Genomic DNA, 16,347 nt, shown 5'->3' with positions numbered 1-16,347 from the left:
CAGACAGAGGCTATATTTCCATTCATTGCTATTTTTAAACTTCTCTCGTATCAAGTGTAAATGATATAGGGTGGTCGACATACTTGTTTCGATAGGGCTTCCAGTTACTCGACGCCCTACTTAATTGATTTGAGACAATTATCTTCGAACTATATCATTATTCTATATAATGTCGTGTTCCCAATGATATCCGACAAGAGATACGGTGTTAGCAACACAAGAACCAATGAAGGAGTTGCTTATGTGTAAGAACAAGATGAAAACAAGACGAAACATCATCCAACTGTCTATAAGCCCGTAGCATCACCGTTAAAACACAAGATATACCGCGCAAGGATTGCATAAGGCGTTCATTGTTATTGAGAATAATTTCATTCGTTTTTACACTATCACGCGCGATGCTTCCTGATATCTCGCTGCTTGAATTCCGGTCGTGCAGGATTTCAGGCGTTGATGTGTATTTATTGATAACAATGATATGCTAACGTCGGGACTCATTTCGAAAACTTCACGCGTTGACGCAATTGATTGATAGCGTTTTATCGGCCTCGTCAAGACTAATCGCACGCAGTAACATTCTCACGATTATTCCAAAATCTTCTAATAATCAGATGATGTGCATTCCAGAACAAACAGAATATATTGTAATATTGGCAAGCTTTCTTTCATTACACACTATCAATTTGAAATAGCGGTATATTCATGATTTTGTACGCACAATTGCACATTGTACACTTTAACATAGTAGTAATACTAAGATTACAATGGTATATCTGTATATAACATGCGCAAATGAATTACTAAAACACAGAGATTTATTTAAAAAATATCTCGCACTTTCCACTATTACTGTTATCCTGCAGTAGAGCTAATCTCAAATCACTGTTATAGTCGACTTGGCTTGGGAAGGCTATTCAGCGAGGCGCAGTAGGTATTTCACTGGGCATTCCTATATCTGGTTCTGTCTCCGACTTTGTCAGCAATCCACACGGTACTGAAAACAAGGTCAACTATTATATGCTAGGCTAGAGTGAAGTATAAATCAGTTTCCCGAACTGTCCGAATTTTTCCGGGGACAACGTAACATTTCAGGACTCGAATTTTCATCCGCGTTACGTAGGCTCACACCTTGCCACTTACCTCAAATTGCAAAGAAAACATATACTCCGAATATATACTTACATCACGAGAAGCAAGGCCACCACGAAGTATCCGGCAATCACGATCCAAATGAAGGATGGTAGTATGTACAATGTTGCCGGATATATCGTAAGTAATATTAATGGGGATACAGTGTTCACGAGTTTCGCGAGGCTTGGAACCAAGGCAAGCGCTGGTCCTGTTGAAGTTACAGTTACAATTACAACACCTTCGATATGAGCTAACAGTTTATGGAAGTTGGCGTAGTGGCAACATCCACACGCTTCCTCACATGCGACGTTTAGGTGAAATTTTCATCAATATCCGAAGCGACGGAGGTTAATAAGAAAAGACCCGATGAGCGACGTAGGCCTATATACAACAGGTCCAACGAAAAGGGGGGAGGAAGAGCGTTCAAAAGACAGCCGAATGATCACGACAAAACAGTGTTACATAGGGTATTAAACAGAAGTTGATACCCGATTGTGATGCAGTAGCTTATTGGGTCGATTCGACATACTCTTGGCTCCTATCTGTTCATTAAATTCCATTATGTCATGTTGCATTGTACAATGTACATTGTGTGTCTTGAGCGGATAAAACCGCCGATTGTATCGATGTATCCTTTAGGTAAACATAAACATTTTGGCCTGAATCACTACATTTGTGGAAATATTGCACACAGCGTCTGTATATTTCGCAAGAAGCGCGACGGAAAATTTGAATATCCGATGAATTTTGTCTCAAGTAAATTTGAAAAGACATGTCAGAGATTTATAGCGGTATATTCTACTGTAGAACTATGAGAACTATACTACAACATCTATACTGCTACACCGTACGCCATTTGTCTTAGACACCCCCGTAGCGTTACAGCTCCCCCATATATCGTCCCCAGAAGGGCGCTGACCACAAGGTTAAGACCCACTGGTCTACCGTTCGTGCCACTTCGAGAATAAGTCCATGCAAAGTTAATAAACCCTCATACCTTGCTCAGCTGGGGAAACCAAGTCGGATATTTGAACTCGAATGAACGGCGTGGTGATGCAGGTAAACATCCCAAGCGCAGTAGCTAAATATAAAATCATCTGCCACCATGTGTCTTCAGGGTGGTCAATGGTCGATTGGTCATATATGATAATTGTCTACACGGTTAAAATAGACGGAATTGATAATGTAACTATCAAATTCGAGTGGCAGACATTTGCTTCTTCGTGAGGGACTTACCGACAAATATAGGAATGGCGTCCTTTGCAAGGAGGAATATAGCACAGAAGACAATTCTATAGAATATTCCGGTCATCAATATTGTTTGATTAGAGAAATGAAATCTCAATCGGTAAATATTCACGACAATCGGAGAAATCAAAGTAACCACTTTACCCAGACCCTGCAAAACAATAGAAACGGTCTATGTTGTTATTTCCAACCTGTAATAATTTTAAAACGGCCACTTACCGCTTGTATTCCAACCAAGTCAGGACTGAAGCACAGTGGCATACTTACTAAAAACATAGTCATAATATCTTCATAGCCATCTACGGCCGCCATATACACAACGTAGGTTAGTAAATAAAACCAAAGTCTCCAGACCCTGTTTTTCGATTTTCCAGTGAGATTCTTGCAGTTGCCTCCTGCTCCGTTAAAATAAACGTGAGGATCAGTACCAGCAGATGGGAACGAACAGGTATAGAAACCGCGGAGTGAAAATGCGATCGCATCTGTTCATGGCTTGTGCGGTGTTCACTAAATGTGGATCGCACCATGCAAGTGCACGTTAAAGTTGAGTTCGCTCATGGACTGAAGTAGGGTTCTGGTTAAAATCAGGGTTTATTTCGTTGATTTTTGATTTTAATTTCACCATTTTGATTGTATTGATTATTTTTTTTTCAAATTTTCTGACGAGATGCGTGTATGTGGTTTATTATTATCGGACAGCATGACAATCATTTTATATAAACCGGCGATAGCATTTCGTCACCGGCACCGGAATAGTTCAGCTATTTGACAGACATTCGGAATAAGAGCAAAGAGCGGTAGTCAATCAATATATTAGTGTTTTGCTGTGGATAGCTAGTTGTCTGCGACATGCTGATGCTATTACCGAGGCACTTGTGGGATACTGAAAACGAAGCACAATCTGGAGTCTCTATCGAAAGATTCCCTCATCTCTGATGCCTAGCGTTGCAAAGCTATTATGGTCCCGATTTGACTCAACATGTTTCCTCGATACTAGAACAGATCAGTAATGATTCTAGCGACCTATCATTGCCACATAGGTTAAACGTTTTCAGTTATTATTACCACATAAGTTAAACGTTTTCAGCTATGTTGATGATGATTCGCAGCCCCACCTTATTAAAGTCTAAGCGTTTGCTTCATCACCTTGATTGACATGGTCGTCATTCACCCCATTTTCTTTGGTTCGTGTTGTTGTTATTATGAGGAAAGAAAAAAAAATCAACAAAATCATGATTCGAATTATTTATTCGATTAAAATCGATTTTAATCATGGGCAAAATGACTTTAACCGGGACCCTAGACTGAAGTGAGATCGACTGGTAGTCACGATTTTGCGACAGTCGGAGTCAGATTTGGATTTGCATGGTAAATTTCGGGTGACCGCGAATTTCCATGCGACTTTATCCAAATCCGACCCGATCCTGCATATGATCTTCAATTTGAACATGATTTATTTGGAATAATTGCGCGTGTGTCATTGGAATGGAATTTGATGCCGTACAAAGGATATAGATTGGAACCACACATTTTTCTGTTATTCAAATTAGCTAGATTATGAAGACGAATACAACCTCTTGCAGCCAACTATACTAACATCAAATGCCCGACAAAACCGAGGTACTGCGACCACGCAGAACTAATTATCTACAGAGCATACAGTTATCTTAGTGGTATTGTAGAGGGGGAGTGCACGCAGTTGTGGTTAATCCAACGCCACCGAGAGGAGAGACTGTGTTTGCATTCTAGGTTATAGCATGTTTCGAAGGGTTCACCTCGGATCCTTCTCACTTGCGTCGTTGTTCTTTCGGCGTCCTTACAAAAATGCCCATATAGAAAGACCCGGTGAATTAGAATACAAACAAGAAAATGAAAATAACGCCGTAAGAAAGACAGCGCTGAAAGATTAAGTTAGAACACTATTACATCTGGCAATAATGGTATTATTAGCATCAGTATGGTCCGAAGTGGATGTTAGATTGATAGACTGCACTTGTTCGTTATGGTATCCTGATCCTCCTATCTGTTCATTACATCTAATTATGTCTTGTGTACAGAGGTGGTCAGTAACGAAGTACTTCTACTTTTTCGAAGTACTCAAGTAGTTTTCCTCTACTTCTGGTACTTACTCAAGTAGAGCTGATTTTCGCTACTTCTACTTCTACTTCTTAATATTTTGTGATCTACTTACTTACTTTTCGCTATTTTCAGTTTGTCAAGTAGAAGTAGTTCAATCTTCCAATCAGGAATATAGCCTGAGGAATTTCGGGGCTGTTTTCATGGAGCATCCACATTTAATTTTCATAAAAGTTAAGTAAAGCCCAGAATTTTCGTCGCGCTTCGCGCGCAGTGGATGCGGGGTTACCAGTATGATTTCACGAAAGTATCGATGAATATAATTTAGGTAGCGGGTTGGCGTGATTCCGTTCACACAGGGATATCTAGAACTAGATATCCCTGCGTTCACACCACATTGTCGCCCTTCGCCCATATGAAATAATTCATCACAGTATATATGGCTCATCATATCGTTTGAAACTGATGTTTCGCAATCTATCATTTACTTGCCATATCGTAATCTAGCATGTCCATGGCACGTCATAACCTGGAAAAGTGAACTCTGACATTTTTGTTAGTTTTAGTGCTGTTTTAAGCATACCGCCTTTGAAACTTTCTGGACTGAAGGCATGAAAAACGTGTTTCGCTTTTAGAAGTAGTATTGTTTTATTTTCATTCCCAGTATCATATACTTTGAGTTATAATTATCAGTTCTTTTGTCTGGATAAAATACATGTTGAAGTATAAAAGCAAGTGTAGTAATGACTTTAATTTCCGGAAATAAAGCTACACAATACAGCTTTTTTACGGTCCCCCATATTTTTATCAATGTTTACTAATCGCGCAAAGTGTTCACACCGTATCCTATACAACTTCTCCGTATTGTTCTTCGACTAAACTACGGGCCTTATAATATGGGGGATGGTGCCATACCATGCTATTTTCTAAAACGTACTGTTCAAGAAAACAGGATAAGTATCGCATTTCCATAACAATACTATCATTTTCATCCTATGATGTGGACGAATGCTTATGCTATCGAAAACTGGATACCTGCTGGTATGCATCAATATGAATCAAGCTCGTCACCTTTCGCATAGCTCAATTTGCACCTTTTTACAATCCATGTGAACGAATTAGGATCGTTTTCACAACTATTTACTTACTTGAGTACTTTTAAAGTCAGTCAATTCTACTTCTACTTCAAGTAGTTTTAGGTTGCTTATGGAAGAAGTACTTCTACTCGTACTTGAGTAGATTATTTCGTCGCTACTTCTACTTCTACTTGAGTAGCTTTCTTGACTACTTTGACCACCTCTGCTTGTGTATCGCGTTGTAATTGTGTGTCATAAGCGGATGAAAAAAGTAGAACCGTTGATTTTTCTTATGCAAATGGCATTATCATGTCCTATACTTATATATGTATACATGTAGGGTTGCAGTTAAAACAAATGGTTGTTTAAAACACTTCGTTTAGACCATGTTTTAAACAGTGTCTTGAACAAAGGCCTTTTTTAAAAAAAGAGGTTTTTTTAAAGCTGTATAATTATGCCGTAATTGCGTAAAAACTTTTCAAAAACATGTTCTATGAGCCTACGGACGACGATTACCACCCGATATAGCCGATGTATACGATATGGGACGGTTGGAACCCTCGAAATAGTCGGTTCAACAGCTATATAGTACGTAGATATAGATCATTGGTACGAAATGAATGTTCTGATGATCATGACCACTGGCCGTAAAAATGCTGCATGACGATGCAGTCCTAGTGAGAGATATTTTTGATCCGTATATGACAGGGGTTGGAAGCAAAGGAGCTATATTTACCCTATATTTTCAATTGTGAATATCAATCCACTATGACGTCACAATTGAATATGCGGGACGTTATGCTTAGAAAAATTAAAAAGAAACAATGAAAAATATGTTTTAAACAAGGGCCTTGTTTTAAACATGTTTGTTTTAAATTGATTTTTGTTTTAAACACAACCCCAATTACATGCCGGATTTTGTACCATTTAAAATGAACGAAATTACATCAGTAGGACCTCACGTATTTCGATCGTTCTGGAAATTGATGATATTGCATAAAAGACAGAAAGTGGGGAATCGCACCTTGACAGCCGTCACATTCACAGGGATTCGTGGTGTAGATCCGAATTACCTCGTGAAGTTGCTTCAAAATTGACTTGAATCCCGTCGTTTTGACCTCCTGCTTTTCAACGCGTGAAGCTGAATCGTCGAGGAGATGGTGGGTCTCCGCCTTTCCGGTACTTAGGCAAATGGTGCAAATCAAAGCAGCCACGGAGCAACACGCCATGAATATAGCGGGCTGAAGGAATCCGTAATGGTGTGCCCAGTAACCAGTGCCGATCTGTGACATTCCACCTCCCAGATCCGAGCAGACTTCAAGTAAGGTGTATCTGAATGATACCCATGCTTAGCGCATACGTCTTCTAGCACTCTATATACCAGTGGTTATTAACCTTGGTTCTAGCGCCCCCAAGGAGTGATTTGGATGTTGAAAGGGGTGGAAACACTCAGTGGGCGATATGGGGACGCTGGGCTTCAGAGGGGCTGTACTAGCACTTAACAAATGGCGTTGCAGTAGATGGTGTATAGTAGAGACATATGAATAATGATTATATAGTAGAACAGTAGTTCTCATTGATACTGTTTAATGTTGTGTCTGACCCACAACTTTTCATGATCGTTATATAATATGGGTTGCTTTGTTTGGAATACATTCATGTTAAAGTTGACAACTGGGTGCAGTACTAAATTCAATGTGAGCAAAGATCTCTACTACATTGGCAGTTGCTTTACTAGTCCTACTAAGCAATAAAACAAAACCCAACAATTACCTTTCCTATTGCCAATCGCCGAGGGGAATTCAGGATGTGTACATCGGGCTAAAACCAGATGATATGACCCCGCCCCCCATGGTTGTAGTAACAACCTTGATTTGATCCTGAACGTAGTACAATTATGACATCGGAAATTAGTCGAGTGGTCCTCAGGCGCGATTCAAGCGCGAAATATTTTCAATAGTAAAGTCCCAACCCGAAAAGACCGACCGAATTTGAACCTCTTACCCATTGTTTTACTACAGTCCATAATATATGGGGGTGGGGGCAAGACCTGGGAAAATTTTGAAAAGGGGCGCTGGAGGTAAAAAGGTTAAATAAGAACCATTCATCTATACTAACCTGTGACCGCGTTGCTTCTTATCAATGGTGTCGCTTAGGTGCGCCGTTGCAATACTCATTAACGTTGTCCACCCGCCGGTTGCTCCATAAATTATGGCCGACGCCAAGTATAGTATTAGCGACACTCTGAACATATATTTAGAAAATATGAATTGGCGAAGGTTATAATGTTGCTTTCATTGTGGACTTCATGACATAGATAAATTATAGATCACCATTACTAACTGTCATAGTATTGTTGCGACGGTGATTGCCGAATGCCGACAAATACAAGGAATGAACATGCCTGAAATGTATATTGATCGCTAGTGTTGTTGCGCATAGAAGACTTCCGATCACTGGGACCAAAAGAGCATTGCGACGCCCGATCACGTCACTCCACGATGTTAACACGAGTACACTGATTGCATTCAAGAGCGCTTGCAAGAAACTCGCCCGTTTTGTCCACCTGTTGTTCGATCGATGTAAAAGGTCCAGTATTCTACAGTCAGTAAGAATGCTACGCTAATAAACTCAGTTTCAGTGTTCAATTCCGGACAAAACTGCATTGGTTCTGTGTAAATATAGAGTTGGATAATTACCTTTTATGGTATATGATTTGGATATGCGCAGGTTCGCGACAAAAATCGCATTGAGAAAATTAGATTATCGAATGGCGTTTACCATTGCCGAAACAGTACTCCCTCCCCAAAAAAACACGTTGGTCTTAAGTACCTCGTAGAATGATATACCAAATTTCAGACCCCCCATTCACGACCCACCTTTTCAACACTACTAGAAAAGCATGTTTTAATGTTATGTCAGCGTTTATGTCTGGTGCAGTCACGCGAACTGAAATTTTTTTCAAAATTAGGATTGATTTTCTCTATAACATTGATAATTGCATATATTGCTATCAAATTTTCATCCTATCTCAGCTCAGCCCATGTGATCAGATTTACTAGTAGAGCTGAGGGAGGGGTGACTTTGAAAATTTAGGAATCATATACATTCTGGCGAATATATGTTAATAATTACTTTGTTTCATGTTATTCCGTGACTTCCTTTCAAAACGTAGCGTATTAAACTCAAAGCAAAACTTCTTACGTTAGACTCACGCGACAAACATTTCGCCTTTCTTCGAATTTCATCAATTTCATTAGTTTTGCATTTCTTACTCTGCGGGTACCCGGGGGGGCAGATACAGAAGTTACGGCACTGGCGAGTGGCGGTTACTACGTATGGCGTCGATGATTTGACATGAATTTGTTAAGCAGTGTGTAAGATGGGACGAGCAAGTATTCAGGGAATCGATGAGTCTGTTTTAGCACTCTTCAAGCACAAATTGCGAAATAAAGCAACTGCTTTTATTATCAGGTGCTAGTTACCATGATACTTCATTAGCAACGAGTTGGGCTTCAGCGCTGATTGACATTGAAGACGTGTGAGCCTCATCGCAATACGCTACACTCTGGTCACGGGTGAAGTTGAAGGATTCTGAAACAAACTGCAGAAAGTTATTTGGCATTCGCCAAAACCTGTATCGATGTAGTAAATTGGCGGTAAGACATGCGCCGGCGAGTAGCGTAATTGTGTTGCATCTCAAGCAGGTTCGAATCCGACCTAGGTCAACTGCACGCCCCTTTCCTAAGTGGTACAGTACAACCCATTCATTCGTGATTTATATCGGCTTCTCATTGCTGTCCGACCCGCATGATGGGCGTGTTACCAAAACCTGCAATTAATCTCGGCTGTGCTATGCAGTGTTGGGATGACACGAGTCATGACTTGACTCGAGTCACCAATTTCGTATGACTTGACTTGACTCTAGTCACTTTGCTAAAATGACTTGACTTGACTAGACTCGGCGTATCATGAATGTGGATTGACTCGTGACTCGGAGAAAAATTCACGAGTCAATTTCAAGTCATCAAGTAATCGGTGTGGATAAAAGTCACTGTATCTTGCATATGTTCCGATTATTCGCAAAACGCTGGTCTAACCCGTGAGAGCGATCAATCATTCAATGATCGTGCGTTTCACTGAGCCTCCATTGTTCTCTCACAAATAAATTGACCGCAAACGAGATGATCGATGCTTACAGCTTACGTTGTCGTAAACTAGTAGTAAAGTAATAAAATAGCAAAATGTCTATTTCTGTTCACTGTTCTTACCTTAACCAAACCTCTTGTTGTATTGAAATCGAATTCGAATGTACTGTATGTAGTCCTCAAAAATTGGTGCAGGCTCGAATTGTATCATATCAGTTTGTAAATGGGTAACATATTTCATCTTATCAATTCATCTCTCTATTTTCTATTTTGGCTGGTATAACTATTAACTTAGGCTATGCGAGTACTTTCGTAATTTAACAGTTGTACATATATATGTGAGCTATACAGCGCCTTCTTGCGTATATATTCAACTCTATGTTCGCCCATCATCTCGGAATCAATGACCACTTATTCTGTATTTCAGACAGCTAGCAAAATTAAATGACGTAATCATGCCTCATACTTCGAAAAGGCAACTTGACTTGAATTGTGACTTGACTCGTTACTTGAATTGACTTGACTCGACCTGACCCGAGTCACCTCCAAAAGTCGAGTGACTTGACTTGACTCGAGTCACGTTCGAAAATCGATTGACTTGACTTGACTCGAGTCAAAATGTGCAATGACTCGAAATGACTCGTGACTCGAAGGCAGTGACTTGATCCCAACACTGGTGCTATGAGTCGTCAGCTAAGTTATCATCATCATCATTGATTATTAACAATTTTATCAGTTCAATACATCACAAAAAAGCGATACAATGAAAAGACAGGAAGATGTCGAAGCGACTTGGAGTAGTCAATGGAATCGGACACCCAGCTTGGCCTAGGCGATGTAAAGAGGAGGCATGCACATGCACACTGAATAAAAGTAAAGAAGATAGCATAGAAAAGAAAGCGACAATAAATAGGGCGGAATGTCATGGAAGGCGAGATCGATTCGATAGGTCAGTCGTGGTCAGGTAATCTTGAGGATGGACTGTATTTATTTAGTAATAATTGCTTGTATTTCGACTTGAATGTGGACATGCTCGTCGACTGTCGGATGGCTGTCGGGATACAGTTCCACACACCAGGTCCGGCATATTTGATAGGGCGATGATCTTTTCGGTCGATCATATGATATTTGGACGACGTGGACGTCGTAATAAAGAATATGGACCTGGTGTAAAAGGGCCGTGAATGTCAAGCTCAACACAACATGAATGTACCAGAGAATGACAACAGCATGCTCGTCCTGCGTACTCGTTATAAGTGATATTTCAAGCGATTATACCTCATAACACCTCGATCACTTCAACCAATTCAATTCAATTTATTGCAAAAAAAATCCTAATTCCAATACACCACGAGACTGCGATACAATGAAAGATAGGCCGGTGTCGAAACGACTCCGCGTAGTCTTTGAAATCAGACCTGGCCTAGGCAATGTAAAAGAGGAGGCATGCACACTGAACGAAAAGTAAAAGAATAAAATATAAAAGGACAGATGACAAAAAGATGGGATGTGTCGTAAGGCGAGATCGATATGTCAGGTCGCGGTTCGGCAAACTAGAGGACTAACTAGTATTTAATGGTTGATTGCTTGCGAATGCCAAAAGTTACATGAATGAATTATCTTGCAGGGTGCAGTAGTGTCATATCAAAACTGCCGCAGTATGACATCATCGAAGTTGTACATACCGATCATGGGTTGACTTGACATACCGTCCTGACGTATTTACTCAAAGCTCCATCCATATTTTGAAGGCCAGTGTTTCATATATTTACATTGCTCTTATTCATACGATTTGTCCCTATAATTTTGACTTTCTTCCTTCTTTTGTCTTTCTCATAGCAGGTCATAATAGCCACACGAACGATACGTGCCTCAATACAGTCCTTGGTTTCTGAGACCAAAAGGATTACCGGTTTGGTTTGGTTAATAGAGCTGGTCAAATTTCGCTACGCTACATCGATTCACATCACTACTCAATATTTCGGACTTTCCTTACTTTTAGATCCATGTCGATGGCCACTCTGCATATAAGTGTATATATTTAACTATATATTCGTTAGCTTCAACCGTCATTGGTCGGAAACATTTTTGCCATGGAAGTAGCAATGGGAAACTGCCGATCTGGCTGCTATATAGAGTTTGACGATATAAAAATCAACAAAAGTATTCAAGTACCTGGTACACAAATTCCTGTGTCAGCGTCGTAAATGAGTAAGATGAAGAACAGGTAAAAAACAAAACAAGCTCCACATAGGAATGACGAAACATCATCCACCTGCCTAAGGTATCCGCGTTTTACACATAAGATATACACTGCATGAATTACGGTGATCATTGATCAAGAACCTATTGCTCACAGCGTGAATTTTACGATATCGCCGGCGAAGGTTCCTGTTGTCTTACCACCGAGCTTCCTGCTGTGCAAGAATGCTAGTGTTGATGTGTATTGATTGATGACAATTATATTACACACCCAGGATTCAATTCAATGACTTAGGCCTACCGATTGACGCAATTGCTTCAAAGCACCCTATTAACCTCAACGCGGCTAATCGCGCGAAGTAACATTCACGCGATTACTCAAAAAGAGTTTTTCTATATTAAACTGATGGGGAGCCTTCCAGGACAAACGGAATATATTGCAAAACACAATTCGCTATCACTTTCCATACACTTTTACATAATGCTAATGCTAGGAGAGCGGTTCTTAACCTTTGATAACCCGGGTACCCTTACGCTGATCTGCAAGCCTCCGGAGAAACTAATTTTTTTGATGAGTGACAATAGCAAACATTTACCACATTACACATCTAAGTACACATTTACTATATTACTATAAATTTCTTGTGCTCAAAATTAACTCTGCACCACTAACACTTACTCTGCATGAACAATGCAACGGGGTGTGAAAGAATAAAACCAAAAATAAGATTTTTAAACAAAACGAAAACAGATTAATGAATATTTATTGCGAATCAGACCTCTGCTATATTTCATTTTAGAGATCAGTTTGAAATGCGAGGCTTCGCCTTTGAAATGCCATTAGTATTTTTCGGTCGTATCGCTACAACGTGATACCAGTTGCTTAATTACAAATGAACCTATAAATATTTCCCATAGAATAGGCATGTCAGAATGAAGTCGATTTCGAACTGCAACCTTCGCCATGCAGTACAAGGCTACACGCACGTTAGTGGAAATGATATCTCTGGAGGAGGATTGGTGCTGCAAAACAAGGTCAGTCGCTACGTTCACAATAAGGACAATGCGTGTACAATATAAACCATAAACCAAAGGACCCTAACCCTCTAACGCAGATCTGGGAATTGTACGCCCGCGACACGATTCTGATCGGCTGCGAAAACTTGCTGGGAATTTACATCATAAAACCAACTTTTGAACGTAACAGACGAAATGAAACCATAGGATAAAGTGACCCAGTGGTGGCTTTTGGGGTGGGCGAGGTGGGCAGTCACCCGGGGCCCCCTTCTCGATGGCCCCCTCTTTAATCGATTATCAAATCCCTGCATTTGTTAAAAAAGTCGCATTCATAATAATCTTCTTCACTTTTATTAGTGTCTGGTAGCATTTTCAAGTATCAGTACTGATTGACGAAATAATAATAGTGTTATAGCTTTATTATTTTTCAAAATTACAATGAAATTCCTGTCCTGGTACACCCAGTCTCGAGTCATATGACTTGGTCCGAGTCATGCGCAATGACTCGAGTACAAGTCGAGTCAATACACAAATTGACTCGGGTCGAGTAGAGTTATTTTTCATTTTTAAGAAGATCACATGAGTCTGACTCGAGTCGACTCATGACTAGAGTCATTACAACCCTACGTAAATCTCCAGAACTCACACTCATCCGTCTAAGTTGAAATATCCTACTGTTCAGACTCATTTTAATTGCCAAATTACCAATAGCCTACTGATACATATATTTTGCTATTTCGGGGATTATGGAAAAATAAAAAGTTGGATTAGTAAGGCAATCACGACGACTTCAAAATGTTCACAACAATCCATTTTCCCCTGTGATTTACATAACCATTTTCCATGATAACGTCAGCCAGTATCGGTATCAGTTTATTCACAATTTCATCATTTCAAAACACCACATAACTGCGATACAATGAAAAGATGGGAAGGTGTCGAAACAAATTGGAGTAGTCTATGGAATCAGACACCCACGATGAGCTGCTTGATAAAAATGACCAGGCTTGACGTTAAATGTTCATTAAAAATTGTCTATCAAATTTGGTGCCATATTTGTTGCGATCATACCCAAATGTGTCGTCGGAAGAGTTAGGCGTTTGTATTACATCAGTGGTTCTTAACCTTGCCTCCAGTGCCCCCCAAGGGGCGCTGGCGATTTTGAAGGGGGCGGAAACGCTCAGGGGGCGATATGGGGGGCGCTGGGCTCAGGGGGGCGGTATGGGGGGCGCTGGAGAAAAATGGCTTCGCAGTAGATGATGTGGTGGTAGGACATATGATTAATGAGTATTTAGAGACAATTAACACCGAAAACGTCGTTATATATAGCCTACAAAAGACATATAGGTTTAATTGTCCATGGGCGCCTAAATGACTGCCACCGAATGTTCCTGTCTTGGCAATCTGAACCCCAGAAGATGAATTCCATCTGGCAGGGAAAAATTATATGCCAGTGAAGAGATACCAATTTGAAATCGTGTGCGTCTTTTAGTTTAGTACGATTGGGCGACAGGGATATCTAAAACTAGATATTCCTGTTGGGCGATTCTATAGTTTTTGATATAGCTGACAGGAGGTCACGAAATAACATCATGCAACGAAGTCATACCAACGGGTTCGCCCGCCCGAATATGTTTAATTATTAGTTATGGGCCCTACAGTTTCCAAGACACCTCACATTGTTCGCTCCACGTTTTGGTGAGTCTGCGCACACTCAATAAACTCACTGCGCAGACCCTTGGACAACAGTGCGTAACGACTAAAAAAAGGTCATAACTTCGGATTTGTTGTGCGCAACGTAGATTTTCTGTGCGCAGAGACCGTGTCAGCACTGCGCACGTGAGCAGCTTAGACGGAACATTGCACCTCACTCAGCTCTACCGGTAAATCTGGTAACGTGAGCAGAGAGGACAAGAAATTGATAGCAATATATATGCAATTCCCGATCTTACTGACCGATTTTATCATGAATTATCGAAAGTTTTCGCGCTTCGCCCTGGCTCGCTAAACAGTACAGCTGATTTCGTGGCAAAACGAACAACGTGATGGGGGGCGGTCGGTTTATCACCCTATGGAAGCCCAAGACCCAAGTTTTTTCGGGGGGCCTGACGAAGTGCCGTTTCGTTCCTGCCAGCGGGTATACGCCCGAAGATGTATAATTATTATTGAGGGGTCCTACCTTTTCAATCACACATCACTCAGCTCTACCGGTAAATCTGTTTACGTGAGCAGAGAGAAGATAAAAATTGATACCAATATACATGCAATTCCCGATCATATTGACCAATTCAATCATTAATCATTGAAATTTTTCGCGCTTCGCGCGTCTAGGCGAGAATAGCTGGGTCAGTAAATGAACACCCAATGTAGATGACTATAGTATCAGCAAATAGAGGATAGCCGAAGGGGGGTCTGGGGACGAAGCCGCCCGGAAGTTTGGTTTATCACCCGATGGGGGGCCTAAGACCAACGTTTTTTTGGGGGGGGCTGACGAAGTGCTGTTACGGCCCTGGTAACGATTTAATTGTTCCTACGGGCACGCCCGAATATGCTTAATTATTAATTACGTGCGCTTTATTTTCCCATACAACAGCTCAATCAGCGCTACTGGTAAATCTGATTACGTGGGCTGAGAGGATAAAAAGTTTATAGCGACTTATATATGTAATTACCACCTATTCTTTCATGCATTATGGAAAATTTTGGTACCTAGGGCGACCAGGCCACACAAACTTTGCTGACCATCGAAATCACGCTACAGGGTTCTTAGGGGCGAAGCCCTCAGAAGTTTGGTTTATCACGCTATGGGTTCGCAAGGCAATCGTTTTTAGGGGGGTTGTCGAAGTGCTGTTACGGCCTCTTACTTATTGTCTTTATTACATTCCTTACAATATGCGGTTGGGGGGGGGGCGCTGGAGCACGATACTTTTTGAAAGGGGGCGCTGGAGGAAAAAAGGTTAAGAACCACTGTATTACATGCACCCCCACCTATAGCTTTGTGGAAATGGATTTTCGGCGCTCGTTCATATGAAATCGACGGCGCGGTTTTCAAGACACGACCGCGTATTTCAAGATATGCAGTTGCAAAATTAACTTTGAGATAACAAAAGTCAATCCAATTTATACTGGAATAGTATGATATTATTTTTAAGAAAAGTCATTTTGTTGCAAGTTATCACTAGCCTACGGATATCATTGGCACAAAACATATGACGATTGCACGATAATTGAGCTAAATTCGAATAAAAACTTTGGGGGGTCCGCGAAGACAAAAAGGTTGAGAACCACTGAGCTGTAGAGCAATTCAGCATTCCAGCCTGCTTCAAAACCGTGTTATAGTGTCATATGCACATCGTGTAATCCCGTTCCATATGGCGCATGTGATAACAAGGGATGCGAAAGGGGGGTCTGGAGGACGGAGGTCCTCCCCCCGGAAGTGTCGCCCGGGC

The 16,347-nt window shown here is 40.8% G+C and overlaps 1 protein-coding gene across 3 annotated transcripts; it reads right to left on the bottom strand.

The window, feature by feature from the left end:
• Positions 1–621: 621 nt before the first annotated feature.
• On the bottom strand, positions 622–12,254 carry LOC145449457 (proton-coupled folate transporter-like). 3 transcript variants are annotated; one of them, XM_080327819.1, is made up of 9 exons: positions 11,855–12,249; positions 9,017–9,135; positions 7,650–8,097; positions 6,556–6,863; positions 2,599–2,774; positions 2,368–2,530; positions 2,129–2,212; positions 1,183–1,339; positions 622–994 (listed from the first exon to the last, which is right to left on the bottom strand). In XM_080327819.1, exons 3-9 carry the CDS (start codon positions 7,781–7,783, stop codon positions 937–939), a joined length of 1,080 nt encoding a protein of 359 aa, XP_080183945.1. In that variant the 5' UTR covers positions 7,784–8,097; positions 9,017–9,135; positions 11,855–12,249; the 3' UTR covers positions 622–936. The 3 variants fall into 3 exon arrangements, with proteins under 3 accessions (XP_080183945.1, XP_080183946.1, XP_080183947.1); XM_080327820.1 differs by having other exon boundaries at positions 9,017–9,125; XM_080327821.1 differs by lacking the exon at positions 2,129–2,212 and having other exon boundaries at positions 11,855–12,254.
• Positions 12,255–16,347: the final 4,093 nt, after the last annotated feature.

Source organism: Botryllus schlosseri, chromosome 11, assembly GCF_051294905.1.
Source record: "Botryllus schlosseri isolate E-star chromosome 11, Bs_hap1, whole genome shotgun sequence".
NCBI lineage: Eukaryota > Metazoa > Chordata > Ascidiacea > Stolidobranchia > Styelidae > Botryllus > Botryllus schlosseri.
This window is presented reverse-complemented; position numbering and strand designations above follow the sequence as displayed.

Excerpts from the sequence above, each read along its gene's own strand:
- LOC145449457 (XM_080327819.1), bottom strand. The coding sequence starts at position 7,783 with ATGTTCAGAGTGTCGCTAATACTATACTTGGCGTCGGCCATAATTTAT. Across the intron at positions 6,864-7,649 it reads AAGAAGCAACGCGGTCACAG|ATACACCTTACTTGAAGTCT; the intron begins GTTAGTATAGAT and ends GGTATCATTCAG. Across the intron at positions 2,213-2,367 it reads CGCCATTCCTATATTTGTCG|CTACTGCGCTTGGGATGTTT; the intron begins GTAAGTCCCTCA and ends TTTTATATTTAG.